Consider the following 15,078-nt stretch of genomic DNA (forward strand, 5'->3'; position numbering starts at 1 on the left):
GCTATTCACGCTCCATTAGGAATTCTGGGAAGAAGGATATAGAAAACTCTGACACCAGTAGCTTTATCTTTAAGTTAGTGTTTGACTTTATTAAAGAGGTTATCCAGCGCTGCAAAAACATGGTCACTTTCTTCCAGAGACAGCCCATCTTGTCTCAAGCTTGGGCAGGATTTTGCTGCTCAGTTCCATTGAAGTGAATGGAGCTTAAAGGGGTAGTGCGGCGTTAAAAAATTATTCACAGAATAACACACATTACAAAGTTATACAACTTTGTAATGTATGTTATGTCTGTGAATGGCCCCCTTCCCCGTGTCCCACCACCCCCACCCGTGTACCCGGAAGTGCAGTGCATTATACATACCTGATCCGTGTCGACACGCGTCCGCCATCTTGTGCCAAACGTCATCTTCGGCCTGCTGGCCCGAACACTTCCGATCTTCCCGAGTGCCGGGCGCCCTCAGCCGCGTCATCAGCTGCTCAGCCGCGATTGGCTGAGCATAACTGTGCTCGGCTGATGACGCGGCCGCGTCATCAGCCGCTGAGCCGCGATTGGCCGAGCACAGTTATGCTCAGCCAATCGCGGCTGAGCAGCTCACGACGCGGCAGAGGGCGCCCGGCACTCGGGAAGATCGGAGGTGTTTGGGCCGGCAGGACGAAGATGACGTTTGGCACAAGATGGCGGACGGGCGCGACACGGATCAGGTATGTATAATGCACTGCACTTCCGGGTACACGGGTGGGGGTGGTGAGACACGGGGAAGGGGGCCATTCACATACATAACATACATTACAAAGTTGTATAACTTTGTAATGTGTGTTATTCTGTGAATACTTTTTTACCGCCGCACTACCCCTTTAATTGCAAACCGCACCTGAACTGGAGACAAGAGTTGTGCTGTCTCTGAAAGAAAGTGGCCATGTTTTTGTAGCACTGGATAACCACTTTAAGGGTGCCTTCACAAGTACCGTATCGCTGCGTTTTTTGTGCGATTTTTACATGCGAGTTTTGATTTTCACATGAAAATCAAAACGCGCATGTAAAAAACGCAGCGTTAAAAACGCAGTGATACAGTACTTGTGAAGGCACCCTAAGGAACATGACTGGGGATTAAATAAACAGATGGGTAATGTCCCCTTTTGTGGAGTTCTGTTATGGCAGATAATCCCTAATCATCTTCTAAGGCTTCTTAAAAGGAGTCAAACACTGTCTTGAAAGGAGTCAAACACTGTCTTGAAAGGAACACTACCCCCAAAAGGTGGTGTCAGAGAGCTGCTTTGCACATGCTTCTCCAAAACAAAACCGTGCATGTTTAAATGTGGGGAAAAAGTGAAGCTGCTGACAGCCACAGGAGTGCTGAAAGTTACCATAGTAGACCAGTTTCTCCTCCAGAATCTGCCACACACATTAAATGGTCATCCAATCCTGTCCAAACCTTATATTACTGTATTAGGATTGGAGGATAAGAGATAAATATCCTACGCTTCTCTCTTTTTTTACGAAATGAAACAAGACAGATCACTGAGCTCTCACTTGTTTTCATGCAAAAGTCCAGGTGCAGAGATTTCCTACAAAACATTTCCCAGGTGCAATGTCCTAAGAAGTCCATTAACCTAAGCAAGAAAGCATGCAAGGAGGAGCAGTGACGTATCATCCTCCAGAATATGGCAGTGCTACATTAATATCATCAAGAACAAAACTGACGCTCCAAGTGTATACAAGACTGGGCAGATATTACAGGCGCCACAACAATTTATGGGATTTTTATTTCTTTGGATGAAAAAAAAAAAAAAAAAAAATCAATGAGGTCAAAACACTTATTAAATCTATTTGTCATGTAAAAATACTGTAGATGAAGTCATCTCTCAAACCCATTGTCATATGTACCCCTCCAGGCGCTAAATCATGTGAAATATAGAAATATTCCCTCACTACAGTTCCTTGGAAGACAGTTTGGTAAATTACAGACTGGCGTAAAATCCTGTCATAAGAGGAGTCATGTGGTTTTACAGATTTATGATGGCGCGTTATATATTTCAGAAACAGTTTACAGTGGCAGAAGATGACACAAATACAGCATGTGACAGCCAGCTGGCACCGATATACACAATAATAATGGGATTTATACTTACCCATCCATACTTCACCAAAACATCCTTGACCTAATTTTACTTCAAGTCTCAAAGATTCTCGAGGAATTTCCCATGCATCCTTTGCTAATCCCTGGGTTTGTGGTTTCACGGTGGGACACACAGTTGTTAACCTATAGCATAAGCCGTCAGCATGTTCTTTGTAAAGAGAAAAAAAAAATATGAATTCTTGAGAACCATCAAAAACAAGGTGTAGCAAAATTATATTAGAAATAAATCTAACTCAAAAGGGGACCATTCAGCAAAATCGTGCTTATATGGTTCCCTGAACTGCTGTATATAGCTCCTGCTGAAGCTGTATACCAGAAAAAAAAGCAGTTTATTCCCCCGGGCGCGTGACAGGCAGCGGTGGGGAAGTAATCATCTGGGCGGCTCCCCGCCACTATCTAATCACCGCTCACTGCCGGTCAGCGCGCTCCAAGAGGATGAATGACAGGCAGAGAGGTCCCTTACTGGCCTCTCAATCATCGCTCCGAGCGCACTGACAGGCAGAGTGCGTTGACTAGAAACGGGCGGTGAGCTGCCCAGATGATTACTTCCCCACCGCTGCCTGTCACGTGCCCGGGCGATTAAACCCTTCTTTCGGGTATACAGCTTCAGCTGCAGCCGAGCTAGTACACGCCGCAGCTGCTGCAAGATCTGTATACAGCAGTTCAGGGAACCATATCAGCCCGATTGGGCAGATTGGTTCCCTTTAGGGTGCTTCACAAGTACAGGATCCGCAGCAGATTTGATGGTGCAGATTTGATGCTGTGTTCAGTTATTTAGATGAAACCCGCTGTGGATCCGGTACGTGTGAACATACCTTAAAAGGAGGTTTTCCAATTGAAAAATACTTGTCCACAGGATTGACAAGAATCTACGGATGCGGCGGAGAGAGTAGAGTACAGCACTCGGCCGTTTCCATCGGCACCACAGAGAGTGCTCCGACCGCAGCTCCATTCATATCAAAGGTCGCCAATAGAGATATATCCAGGGGGCACAGGGGTCGTGCTTGCCCTGTGGATGGGGACAAGAGTGGCACGGCTAAAAATCTTATGTATAGCACCTGGAAAAACACAGAAATGTTCTAGTGGTAATATGATGAATATTTCACACCTTAAGGATTTATGTAGCTGGAGTTTGGGGTCACAAAACTGCCTACATGAAGTCAGCCAGTTTCTGCAATTTTACAGCTTTCAACTATTTTCTCAGGGGTTGGGAGGCTATATCATGCCCTGGATTCTTAGCCTGTTGTCCCGCATCTCTAGAGGACAATCACTGTTCACTGTATCCTCTGGAAGAGGAATGGTGGAACAGGAAGTGCCTGCAACCTATGAGATGCCAGGATGGGATCCCATCACTGGTCAGCGCAATGATTATGTCAGCATGGCTCAAAGGCTACACGCCTGAAGAGAGAATAGATGCACTGTGGGGGCCCAGATATTGAATACACAGAATCTCTCTCCCCAACAGCAAGATCCCTATGTATTATAGTAATCTCAGTCGTCCTTTACTAGAAGCAGCCGAGACACAAGAAGATAGATCCTGCCACAGCTTTTCGCCCACTCCCCATTCTTAATAGTGCAGTGAAGAATCTGCTACTGGCTCTGTGTGAATGTAATGAGAGACTCAGATTAACCCATTACAAACCGCATCCTCCTCACCTGGGCAGCACAACAGCAAAATGTTATCACACTTCTGAAGTAATTAATCTCTAGATTAGGATGAGGATTGTTTTGCCTGATCTAGGTTTCGCTACTTTGCTGTCTATTAGGATGCAATGGTGAACGCATAGGCTAGCGAAAAATGTGTAAAACAATTGTCCTATTGTATTATATGGACTGACACACTGGTGAAACAGTTCTCTGCACAAAAATGCTGTCAAAAATACACACACAAAAAATATGACTCGTGGTTCGGACAGCATGAAAATTATGACAGGTCCTCTTTAAAAATGTAGCAGATTTTATACTTTGAGATTTATGTAGATATAGGCCGTTGTGAACTCATATACACAGCATCCTGTCAGTCACCGCAGAGAGAAGCGGTGGAGGTGGGGAGAGGCGAGTACTCCCTCATGAATACAGAGGTTTTTATTTGCGAAATGGCAAAACATTTTACCTGGTATTTTGGTGGACCTGTAGTTGGAATAAGCCACTATTAGGGCAGCAAATTAAGCTGAAACTTGTTTTATCCCCTTTATGGTCAAATATCACTGATGCATGTATGTCCAGGTCACACTGAAGCTGTGCTCTACCCCTTTATTTTTCTACCTACCGGACTGTTTGAAGGCTCATTTTTTTTCTGCTATGATCAAGTTTTTCTATTGGTGTCATATTCGTGTAGACAGGAATTTTTTATAAAAATTTTTTCCCCCATGATATATAATGTGACAAAAAATTAGCAATCCTTACATTTTTTCCCTTTTCGTTTACAGATTGCTTGTACTGGTCAATGCTATGCTATTGCGTAGCATCAATCAGTGTTTTTGGCGCACTGCTTAGAGTCTGAGAGGATTGCTGATTTGTCTGCAAAGAGGGAAATATGAGATCCCTGGCAGTAAGGGAAACCGTCCACACTGTAGTGGTTCTGATCTGTTAGTGACAGGTACCCCTACCATCAGAAAAATCCTTAAACACCATGATTGCTATAGATTGTGGCATTTAAAGAGGACCTGTCACCCCCGTGATAGGATGACAGGGGGGTCGGGAGCCTGTCACCCCGGCACGGGGGGTGACAGGTTCCCTTTAAGGGAAGACAGCAGCAAGACTGCCACTGTCTGTCCCTGTACCACCTTCCTGTAACTTTAGTGTGCAGTCCTGCTCACACTGAAGCAGCACTGCACACATTAAAGCCCCTCTGCACCAGGAATGTGTGCATTATATCTATAAAAATATAAATATGCTATTGGCAGCTGGAACATATATACACACATACGGCTGAAGGGGTATGTAATTTTTCATCCTCGTATTCCAACAACTTTTTTCATCAAAGTAGCCATATGGCAACTGGTCCCATCATTCTATACTCTATAACCAATAATGTAAAAACAGAATGTAAGAAATCTTTAATTTATTAAAAAGGAATAACGCAAAAGTTTACATAAACATTAGGTAAGTCAGGTATTCTGACTCTTTACTCAGTTGAAGCACATCTGGCTGCGTTTCCAGCCTCCAGTCTTCTTGGCTACGACACCACAAGGTTTGCACACCTGGATTTGGGGACTTTCTGCCGTTCTTCTCTGCAGAGCCTCTTAAAGGAGAAGTCCCCCAAAATTGAAAATCCAGGTGTGGGGTGCGGGAAAACAAAAACAAAAAAACCCCATACCTTTCCTCGTGCCCCGCAGCAATGTCTCATACCAGTCCGATTGCCCTCTCATCCAATCAGTTACTGGGGCTCAATAGCAGGCGGTGCTACGGGGCACGAAGATAGGTAAGTTTGCTTTGTTTGTTATTTCCCCGGCACCCCCTGCCTTCCTTTTTTCACATTTTGGGGTGAGATGTTGCAAGTCAGGTTCTCTGGTTGAGCCGCTCAAGGACATTCACAGAGTTGTCAGAGTTAGAACTCGTGTTATCTTGGCTGCTGGAAGATGAACCTTTGGCCCAGAATGAGGTCTTGTGCACTCTGGATTAGGTTCTCATTAAGAATATCTGTATACTTAGCTAAATAGAGCACTCCTTCAACCCTAACAAGTCTCCCAGACACTTAAAAAAAAAAAAAAAAATCTGCCTCCACAATGCTTCACTGTAAGGATGGTAATGGGCAGCTGATTGGCAGTTCCTGGTTTATTCCAGATATGATGCTTAGAACAGAGACTTACTCTAAGGCCTTAACTTAAAATTTACCTGTTATAAAAAACTTTTGACATATCATAGAGACATGTCAAAAGTTTTGAGCGGTCCGGGTGAGAGATTTCAGAGAGGGGAGAGAGTCGGGCTTCATAGGAGCCCATTATTAGTATCTCTTAATTATAAGTCTCTCTTAATTCAGAGTGAAGAGTGGACACACTGCAGTGCGTCTTTTACCCCGCTCTATATCCCAATCGGTACGAGTCTGAACACGCACACAGGAACCGATCAAAACTTTAGACGTGTCTCTGACATGTCAAAAGTTTTTTTATAACGACATTTACACTTTAACAAAATATGAAAGGGGCAAAAGACTTTCTGAACTGTGTGTCAGAGTTGGCTTTTAAAGGATTCACCATGTGTTATAAATGGCACAATAACTATTTGGTGGGTTGTTAAAATTATGGGCATACACAATTTATATGCTACAGCTGACACCTGTTACGGATGGCACCAGCACAGCTCCTGAGTTCATGCCACAATACAGCACGATGCAAGAATACCCACTCACCAAGATGTACTATGACTCTGCAGTGCAGAAGGGAGTATAAGAGGTGGTTGATGAACTACTTCCTAAGGAATATTAGGCTTCGATTTCTCTAATGTAACACATTCAACAGTAAGGAGATCACATTTAAATATCTGTTAGGCTGCATTCACACATTCAGTGTTTTTTCCGGTCCGTGATTGTGGTCTGGCAGCAACCTCCGTGATCCGTGCAAAACAGTCCGTTTTTCATCCGTTTTGTATCCGTGTCAGTTTTTTTTCATGGATCTCTGTTAAAGCATTTTAAATTACATTGATTACATCACATGCGTGTTTTTCACGGATGAACACGGATGTCACATCCGTGAAAAACACGGATCTCATTGATTTCTATGGGGAATGCTTTCCGTGCATCCGTTCCGAGTAATGACATATCCTATTTTTTAACGGAACGGATCATGGATCCGTGAAATCACGGAACATCTGAATAGCCCAATAGAAAGCAATGGGCTGTAAAATTGTTCCTGCGCACGGATCCGTGAGCACGGACAACTTCCCGGAACGTGTGAATGCAGCCTTAGGGACAACGTGTTAAACTAAAATGAGTAAAAATAATCAACACACAAAAACCATTTGTAAAAAAAATAAAAATAAATAATTGATGCAATAAAAGAAGCAATGTTGTAAAAAGACAGATTACACAGTGTACTTATATAGCACTAGACGCATCAGGATGTGCAAAGGTAAAAAAATGAGAAACCCAATAAATGTAAATCAATCACAGTTTAGCACTTACCAGAGTAGTGTTTTACAAGTTTCTGTAGTGATTCAAATTGTGCCCGTGTAGTGATATAGTATCCTCCATTGTCAAGTTTTCTTATTTTGTAGTGTTTCACATTGTCACCTCTCGCATCATCCCAGTCCCGGATAGACAGTGAAAAAGCTCCTAGAAATAAAAACAAGTGTGAAAACAATTGTACTAATCCATCATAATGGAGACAACACTCCCAAGATATTAAGTTGATTACTATGAAGCAAATAAAGTACTGTGTTAATAAAAAATGAGTAAGACTTTATAAGAGAACATATTTCTTATAGTGTGCTAAAAAGCCCCTTTTACAACACTTGTGGGAGTCTTAACTAGTTACCTTCCATGTTTGCCGACCTACAATACAATAGGATCACAACTAGAGTTGAGCAAATCTGCCAAACCCGAATCAAATAAATTGGCCATCAATTCACTTAGTCTAACAGTTAGGCCATTTTCAAAATGTTCTGATTCCCGGATACATCTGAAACTCTGGACTCTCAATCCAGATATCTACAAGGATTTGTAACACTTGGAAAGCAGAACAACTAACAAGACTAAACAAAGCGATGGCTGATTTAATTAAATTCAGGTTTGGTGAAAGTTACTGTAAATTTGTTAAATTAATAGAAACCATATAAATTATATTCTGGCTAAGATCAGATGGCCATCTAGGCAACCAATTGCCACTTGCTGGGCAAAACAAGGTATAAGTCATAAAAACTTCAGGAGGCCACAAGCCCAAAATGAATAGATAACATAAGATCTGCTGCCATGAATTGCACATTATAGAACAGCCATCAAAAGGTTTGATCTGGATAAACTGAAGACTATAAGGCCATAAAGACATAGAAAACTAATACAAGAGGCCTTGTGAACTTCAAGGTTTTGCTCCTCAATTAAAATAAAATGTAAAGTATCATACTTGGGCTCAGAAGTCACTGAACATAGGCCCATTCCCCAAGCTTACATGTTTGAACTATTGGTAAGTGAATGTAGGTGTATATTATTACGGTTTTCGATTGTAGCATAAATGCAAAAAAAACTGTGGAGGATATGAAAACTAATGCTAGAAGGTAAAAATTATTTAGTGTTTAAATTTAGCCAAAGTTGTCAGAAAAGAATAAATGCAGCAGTTAGCGGAGGAGGTAATCCATAAGGCTATTGAGACACTTGGCACCTACCGTATCATAGAGAGGCAAATAGTACCAAGGCAGAAGGTTACTGGGTACATGTGTTCCTCATAGCAGAATACTTTTACACCCTGGGCTGTTTGCTCAGATGCTCAACGTGTTTTTTGTTGTCCACCATCATCAGGAGCCGTACTGAGCTAGTAGGGATGTGTGTGTACGGCTCTGATGCTGGCTGTTCAAGTGGACCAATTTCGACTAAGGGGCGCATTATTTCTATTTATTCTTTCCTAAATACCCCTCAGAGAAGTCAGAAATAAAACAACCATTTCATGACAAAATCAAACCAATATCATGTGGCCTTCAGATAATCTGGTCTCAAGCGGCCAAATCCTCCTCTATTGTATCCTACAGGGAGGGCCAATACAAAAATTTAGTTCTTTTGGTATCACATACCTCCTTCATCGCTCATAGGTGGAAAACCTACTGGTGTGTTGGAGGTGCCATTTGCAGTACGGTCTCTTCCACATATTTTTTGGTATTCCCCCCCCCCCTGTTGAAGCCCTATTGGATGGGTATTCTGGGATTGCTAGTCACAATACTGAACCAGGTGATCCCCTTACTGTCATACATTTTTATTAGGACCAGGGTCGGTCTATGTTGGACATAACCGATTGTCACAGTTATCTACATTATTGTTTATGACAGTATGCGACTGTTCCAATGTTTCTCTAAAAGATGACAAATCATGACTGGAATTTGCTAATCTTTATTGAATAGCATTATGCTTTGTTCAATTTTCTTTATTTTCTTTATTGTTAAAAATTTATAAACAATTACAAAAATATAAAAGTAAAACTGATGAGACCTGAATGGTTTTTAGGGGATACAAACAGCAGCTCACCTTTAGTGGTTTCACTCTCCCTAACTAAAAACGTTCCTCTCTGGTTTCCCGGGCTGAGAAGCAACCTCTCCGCATCTTTTCTCCCCATTTTGCCAAAATACCACCTGTGAAGAACAAAGAATCTCACATCTTCTCCTGATACAAAACACAAACATATATCTCCTTATTCATTGTTCCCCTTTAAGATCCAAGATGCCCAGACTCATTTATCTATCATATTCCAAAAAAAACTTCAATTTGGCATATACTGGGCTTGTATATGTCTGCATATTACCTACTCTTTACTATATATGAAATGTTAGTCTACTATGCTTTTCTATACAGTGGAACACTAAACCATACGGATTCTGCAGTAGTAAATAGCAGACATGTCTGTTTAATGGCATAAATTAGAGGCATAGTTTAGGAATATTCCTGGTCCCCGTCAGTTGACACTCCCAGTCCTCTTGGTTGCCAATTATGCATTTTTTCCCACAGGAACTTCCCCACTCACAGCCAGTGACTGGCTGCGGTTGGTGAACGGGCCAGTTGTCGCAGGGACGACACACCATCAGTAGCAGCCGCCAAGATAGGAGAGGGGGACTGGGAGAGAAGGACAATCTCTTTAATTCTGCACAGATAAAAAACATCTGCAGAATTACTTAATGCAAGGTTAAAAGAAACAATCCACAAAGGACAATGACCGTATATCCCAAATCTATACAAGGGACTAACCAGTGCCTATTCAGGAAGCATTTTATAATGCCGACACATTCAATTTCACAAGAATACTTAAAGGAATACTAATTGACAGGTAGAATTTATTTACTTGGTACTTACTAGTACTAGCTGGAAAAGAAGTCTGTATAAATGTAACTGTTTACATAACAGAACTCTTTATACTGTATCCTACTGAACTATAAGGTACAACTAAACCCTAAAATACTAAATAGGGGTCCCCAATAGTACCCTCTGGGGTTTGGAACTCAATCTACAGGCCAGCTGTAGTGATTGCTACAAGACAGCTTTTTCTGTAAGTGCCACAAGCAGCCATGGTTCCTGCTCATCACATACAGAGCAACAGATTATGTCTCAAGAGTATGTCTGCATAATAAATATATATATATCTTATAATATATGATACCTGCCTCCCATTAGGGCTTCCTCCAATCCTCTGCTGTGTGTCTCTTCTCCCTGCTTCTTAAACGACCCAAAGTAGGTCATGCCCACTCAGCCAATGAATGGTCACACCAGTGTTCCCTCTCAACTGGTAAATACTGTTTATGTTTAGCAACGATTGAAAAATCATTCATGTCTCCTTGATTTCGATCTGACCCTAAAATCATCGTTAACCGTTCACTTTAATTCCGCATTTGTTGACTAATCGTTCAGTGTAATTCCAAATCATTCTTTCTTTTGCTGGGATGGAGTAAACTAATGATTGTAACTAACGACTATCGTTTTGTGTAATATGATGATCAACAATCTTGTTGGCGATAGTTTATCATTGAAAATCGCTTTTTTTAATAGCCCCCTAACACTAGAGGATAGCAAAAATAGAAATGAGGCATTGAACTGTTAGTATGAGCAATACAAGTCATGCCTAGTGGCCAAGGTGAGACTTTTTTTTTTTTTTTTTTTTATAACCATAATGCTCAACAGCAATATCTGCTTCATATTGTGCCCAATGCTAATATGATAAGTGGATAAATAACCATTGATTATACTTACTCTTCAGCCTGTATGGAGTCCGCCGGGGCTACATAATTACTGGGGATATAACCAGTTTTTCCAGTGGCTATAGATCTAGCTTCCCACCAGTCTCCTTCTCTAAAAGAGAATACAAAAACATAATGTACTGCATACATGGCACAGTCATGGACGGCAATGATCAACAGCACGGCGGTGACTTCCTGTAAACTGTCTGCCTCCTATCTCATCAGGATTCTCATCTGCCTCATTGACTTCTGCCTCCTCTTATAACCTAAGATGTGAGGAGCGGGATGCTTTACAATGGTCAGTATCATAGTTCGAGCTGTATAAGAAGATACTGTAATGGAGAAGCTGAAGATAAATGTATATGTAGTAATGTATAAACACAGTCATTACATTGGGTTCCATTAAAAGGCCGGTTTCATCTCGGATCAATAATGACTATTCTCTGCATAGTTATCTGTCATTTTGGAATACAGGGAAGCTGTGATTTCCCCAGCGAGTTAAAGAATAATTTATAAGTGAAAGCTTTGTAAGGAAGGGAAAAGTGTACAGTTAAATCAAATGCGGGCTAGGAAAACCATCCATCAAATGTCACATCTCAATCCTAACATTGTATCTGCCTCTTATCCCTCAGGATCTGCGATTTCACCCCCATTAAACACAATGTTACTAGATAGCAGTAGTCAGGTCAGGAGTAGATCAGAGGAAACTACTTACGTGTTGTTGATGATCTGGAACCTTTCACCTTTCCTGAAGGAAAGATCTTCTGATGTTCTCGCTTCATAATCATATAAGGCAACAAAGACTGTAACTCCCCCTGGAAACATCACAAAGTACACAATAAGGAGAAGTAGTGGGTCAGCCTAGCCAATATACAGTATAACTTCCACTTTCATATACATGTATAGTTAGGATGACATAATACAGTACATGCTCCAATACGCGTGCTGGACATGGTAGTTTATAGGTGACAGACGTCATAACATGGCAACTGTCACACTCCATCACAGGTATCTGTCAGATACATAACAAAAAACCTCATAAACATGAATGAAAAGTTGCATATGTTACCCAGATGAATAGATGATAAAGGCCACTGACAGATGCCCAACGTTGTCATCCATCACCCATAGGCTATAATGGCATCTGTTAGGGTGGGTTCATACTGAGGAATTCTCGCGGATAATGTCTGCGGAATTCCGCTGTCTGTCCGCGCACCTTTCCGGCGGCTCCATAGACACCATTCTATGGGCCAGAGTATTCCGCTATCTGCCGAAAGAAAGTGACATGTCACTTCTTTCGGCGGATAGTGGAATACGCCGGCCCATAGAATGGTGTCTATGGAGCCGGTGGAAAGGCGCGCGGCCAGACAGTGGAATTCCGTGGACATTATCCGCAAAAATTCCTCAGTATGAACCCACCCTTAAAAGAGATTCTGCCAGGAGGTTTAGTCTGCCCTAAGAGTAGCAAGAGTAGTGGCTGAGAAGCTGAACAGAATGATGTATCACTTACATTGTTCTGTGCAGCCGATTAGGAGATATCGTGCTGAATAAGGAGGAAAACAACTAGTTCTCTCCATTATGTATGTGTTCTCAGTAGTCCTTAATATTCATGAGCACCAGCTCCCTCAGCCCACCAACTGCTGACTGGCAGTTGTCTTTTTATACTATGTATATATACTGTTTATAGACTGACGGCTGTCAATTAGCAGGAGCGGAGGAAGTGAAGTGGCACAAAGCCCCTTCTCCAGCCATCGGGGGAACGGCTAAACAGAAAGTAATACAACGATCTGTTCAGTATTTCAGTCACCATTTTATGCTGTGTTCATTTAAGGGACCATAAACCTAGTGAAATTTCACAGTATCATAAACAGATACAAATATTAGCCATCTCCCAGCAATGAGGCCTTAAAAAGAAGGGTTCCCCCTCTTCTATGTTTTAGGAAATTAGTTTGAAATGCATTATATTCAAGTTGATGGACATTAAAAAGAAAAAAGAAAGAATAAAAAAAAAATAAAAATCTATCTTCATAAAAGACAAGAAAAAAAATAAAAGTATAAAATGCAATATCCATGACTGTCAGTGATGATGGGCGTGCAGCATAACATATGCAAAAGAGCTAAGATGACGGCGTGTGTGGAGTATACACTGAAAACACCATTACCATCTTCCGCTACAGAAGGGAAGACATTCTGACTGCAATCTCGTAATCATTATTTCCTAGAACTCAAATGACTCATTTAGATCGCTATCCAGGAATATATTACAGGAATTGTGTTCCAATCAAACTATCCCATCTAGTTGATGCAAGATTGCATGCAGGCGCCTAGGAGTGTAAAGTGCTGTGCAACATTTCCACTATGTTCAGGGTATCTACTTTTGGGGTAAGGGGAGTGCAGTGTCATGATTTTTATTTTTTTATTTTTTTGTAACAAATTACGTTTCATTTGTGTCTGTATAAATGTTAAGTGTCATGGCAATGAAAGGGTTAAAATAAGGACAACTGTAAAATAAAAACCTCACATTGGATCATTGTGCGCTAGTGCGGTACTATTTATAAAACCAACATATGGTGACTACAGCAGAGCTGCAAGTAGAAAGCGCTGCCTGCCAAAGCACACAATGCCAGGACACATTTCCAAAGATAAGAGTGTAAAGGTTACCAGCACTATCACTGTCTACCAACGTATCAAACACCACACCCCATTATATAACCAAACATTCAGCTAGAGCTTACACCTGACTTCTAGCACTCGTCCCATGTCATTTCTGTAGGCCTTTGTTATGAGACTTCTTCCTGAACAATTTTGGTTTTATGTTGGGTTATAAATGGAGTTCATCAGACTGTGACTCCTATGGTGACTGAGACATTGGGTAACAGTGGTGACATGGGCAGCTGATACTTCTATCCTTGAGTGTCTGTCCTGGTGTTGTGTGCGCTATGGCAGGTGGCACTCAGCTGTACGAGATGCCCAATAACCTTTCACCAAGTAACAACACTTCTGCACACTATACATGATTAATCTGCTCTAAATACGTCACGCTGTAGTAGTAAAGTGCTTATCGCCTACCTCAAGAGCTATTGAGCAAATGACTAAAGTAAAAATGAGAATCAGATACAAAAGCTATTTAGTCACTAAATACCACATAAGGAGGTTGACCTCTGAAATGAGGAACCTCTGGGAAATCACCTTGGATAGAGAAATATCTGGAATCTGAAACTATCCTGGAGGAACTGTACTGCGCACAACCTCAGGGCAGGTGTTGTGGGGTTTTTTTTCTAGTTTTTTTTGTTACCAATTAGAGCCTGGAACATGTTTTTACCCTCTGTTCTGTTTCTATTTCCTGACCACATTCATGTTAATCTGACACCTAGACAGGGGTCATAAAATGTATCGCTGATCTCGCTCTTTTTTTTTTTTTTGAACTACGGTAATCAGAAATATATGGGGAATTTAAATTCAAATCATTTAAGCTTAATGTCTCAATACCAGTGTCATTTATTTAAGGAACAGGTACATAGACTGCGTCCCTGATGAAGAATGACTAATCTTCCAAGGTGCACTGAAGCATGCATGGGATATCCTAACTACAAGTATGAGGTCATTCAAGACTGACAAGGCACGCACGTCTGTCTTTGCTTGTTTCTGTATTTTCTACAAGCTTTATTCATTAAGCTGAATAGGTGTGGTGTAAGGTTTCGTTATGAGCAGAGTTCACCATATTTCGGCTTCTGTGAGGCTTCAAATACTGTAAAGGTTTTCTAGAAAGAAAAAAAAACATACATACAGGCTGAAACCGGCCTGACACCTGTACTCACCCCTGGATGCGTCACTAGCAGAATGAAGTCACATACATTGTTCATGTAATACCGTAATTGATTTACCAGCCTCAGTGATCACGTGACACGTGCAGGAAGAGAGCACTTAGGTAATAGGCTGACATGACACATTTAAGGATGAGTAAAGTTATTACTTCTTCTCCAGCCTGTAGTCCACCTTATTTTTTAAAATCCCACAAAAACATTTCTCCTCCATCACTTCTTGTTTTGGCATAAGACTCTACTGCACTAGGTGA

At 41.4% G+C, this 15,078-nt stretch overlaps 1 protein-coding gene across 1 annotated transcript in view; it reads right to left on the reverse strand.

Annotated features, from left to right (window-relative positions):
* The window catches only part of YES1 (YES proto-oncogene 1, Src family tyrosine kinase), a 43,876-nt gene that overhangs the window by 7,787 nt on the left and 21,011 nt on the right, over positions 1-15,078 (reverse strand). Inside the window, exons 3-7 of the mRNA XM_069957724.1 lie at positions 11,719-11,818; positions 11,017-11,115; positions 9,307-9,410; positions 7,261-7,410; positions 2,131-2,286 (exon numbers count right to left, since the gene is read on the reverse strand). Of these exons, the coding sequence (XP_069813825.1) occupies positions 2,131-2,286; positions 7,261-7,410; positions 9,307-9,410; positions 11,017-11,115; positions 11,719-11,818 (609 nt within the window). The remainder of the gene's footprint in view (positions 1-2,130; positions 2,287-7,260; positions 7,411-9,306; positions 9,411-11,016; positions 11,116-11,718; positions 11,819-15,078) is intronic.

This window comes from Dendropsophus ebraccatus, chromosome 2 (genome assembly GCF_027789765.1).
Source record: "Dendropsophus ebraccatus isolate aDenEbr1 chromosome 2, aDenEbr1.pat, whole genome shotgun sequence".
In the NCBI taxonomy this organism is placed as follows: Eukaryota; Metazoa; Chordata; class Amphibia; order Anura; family Hylidae; genus Dendropsophus; species Dendropsophus ebraccatus.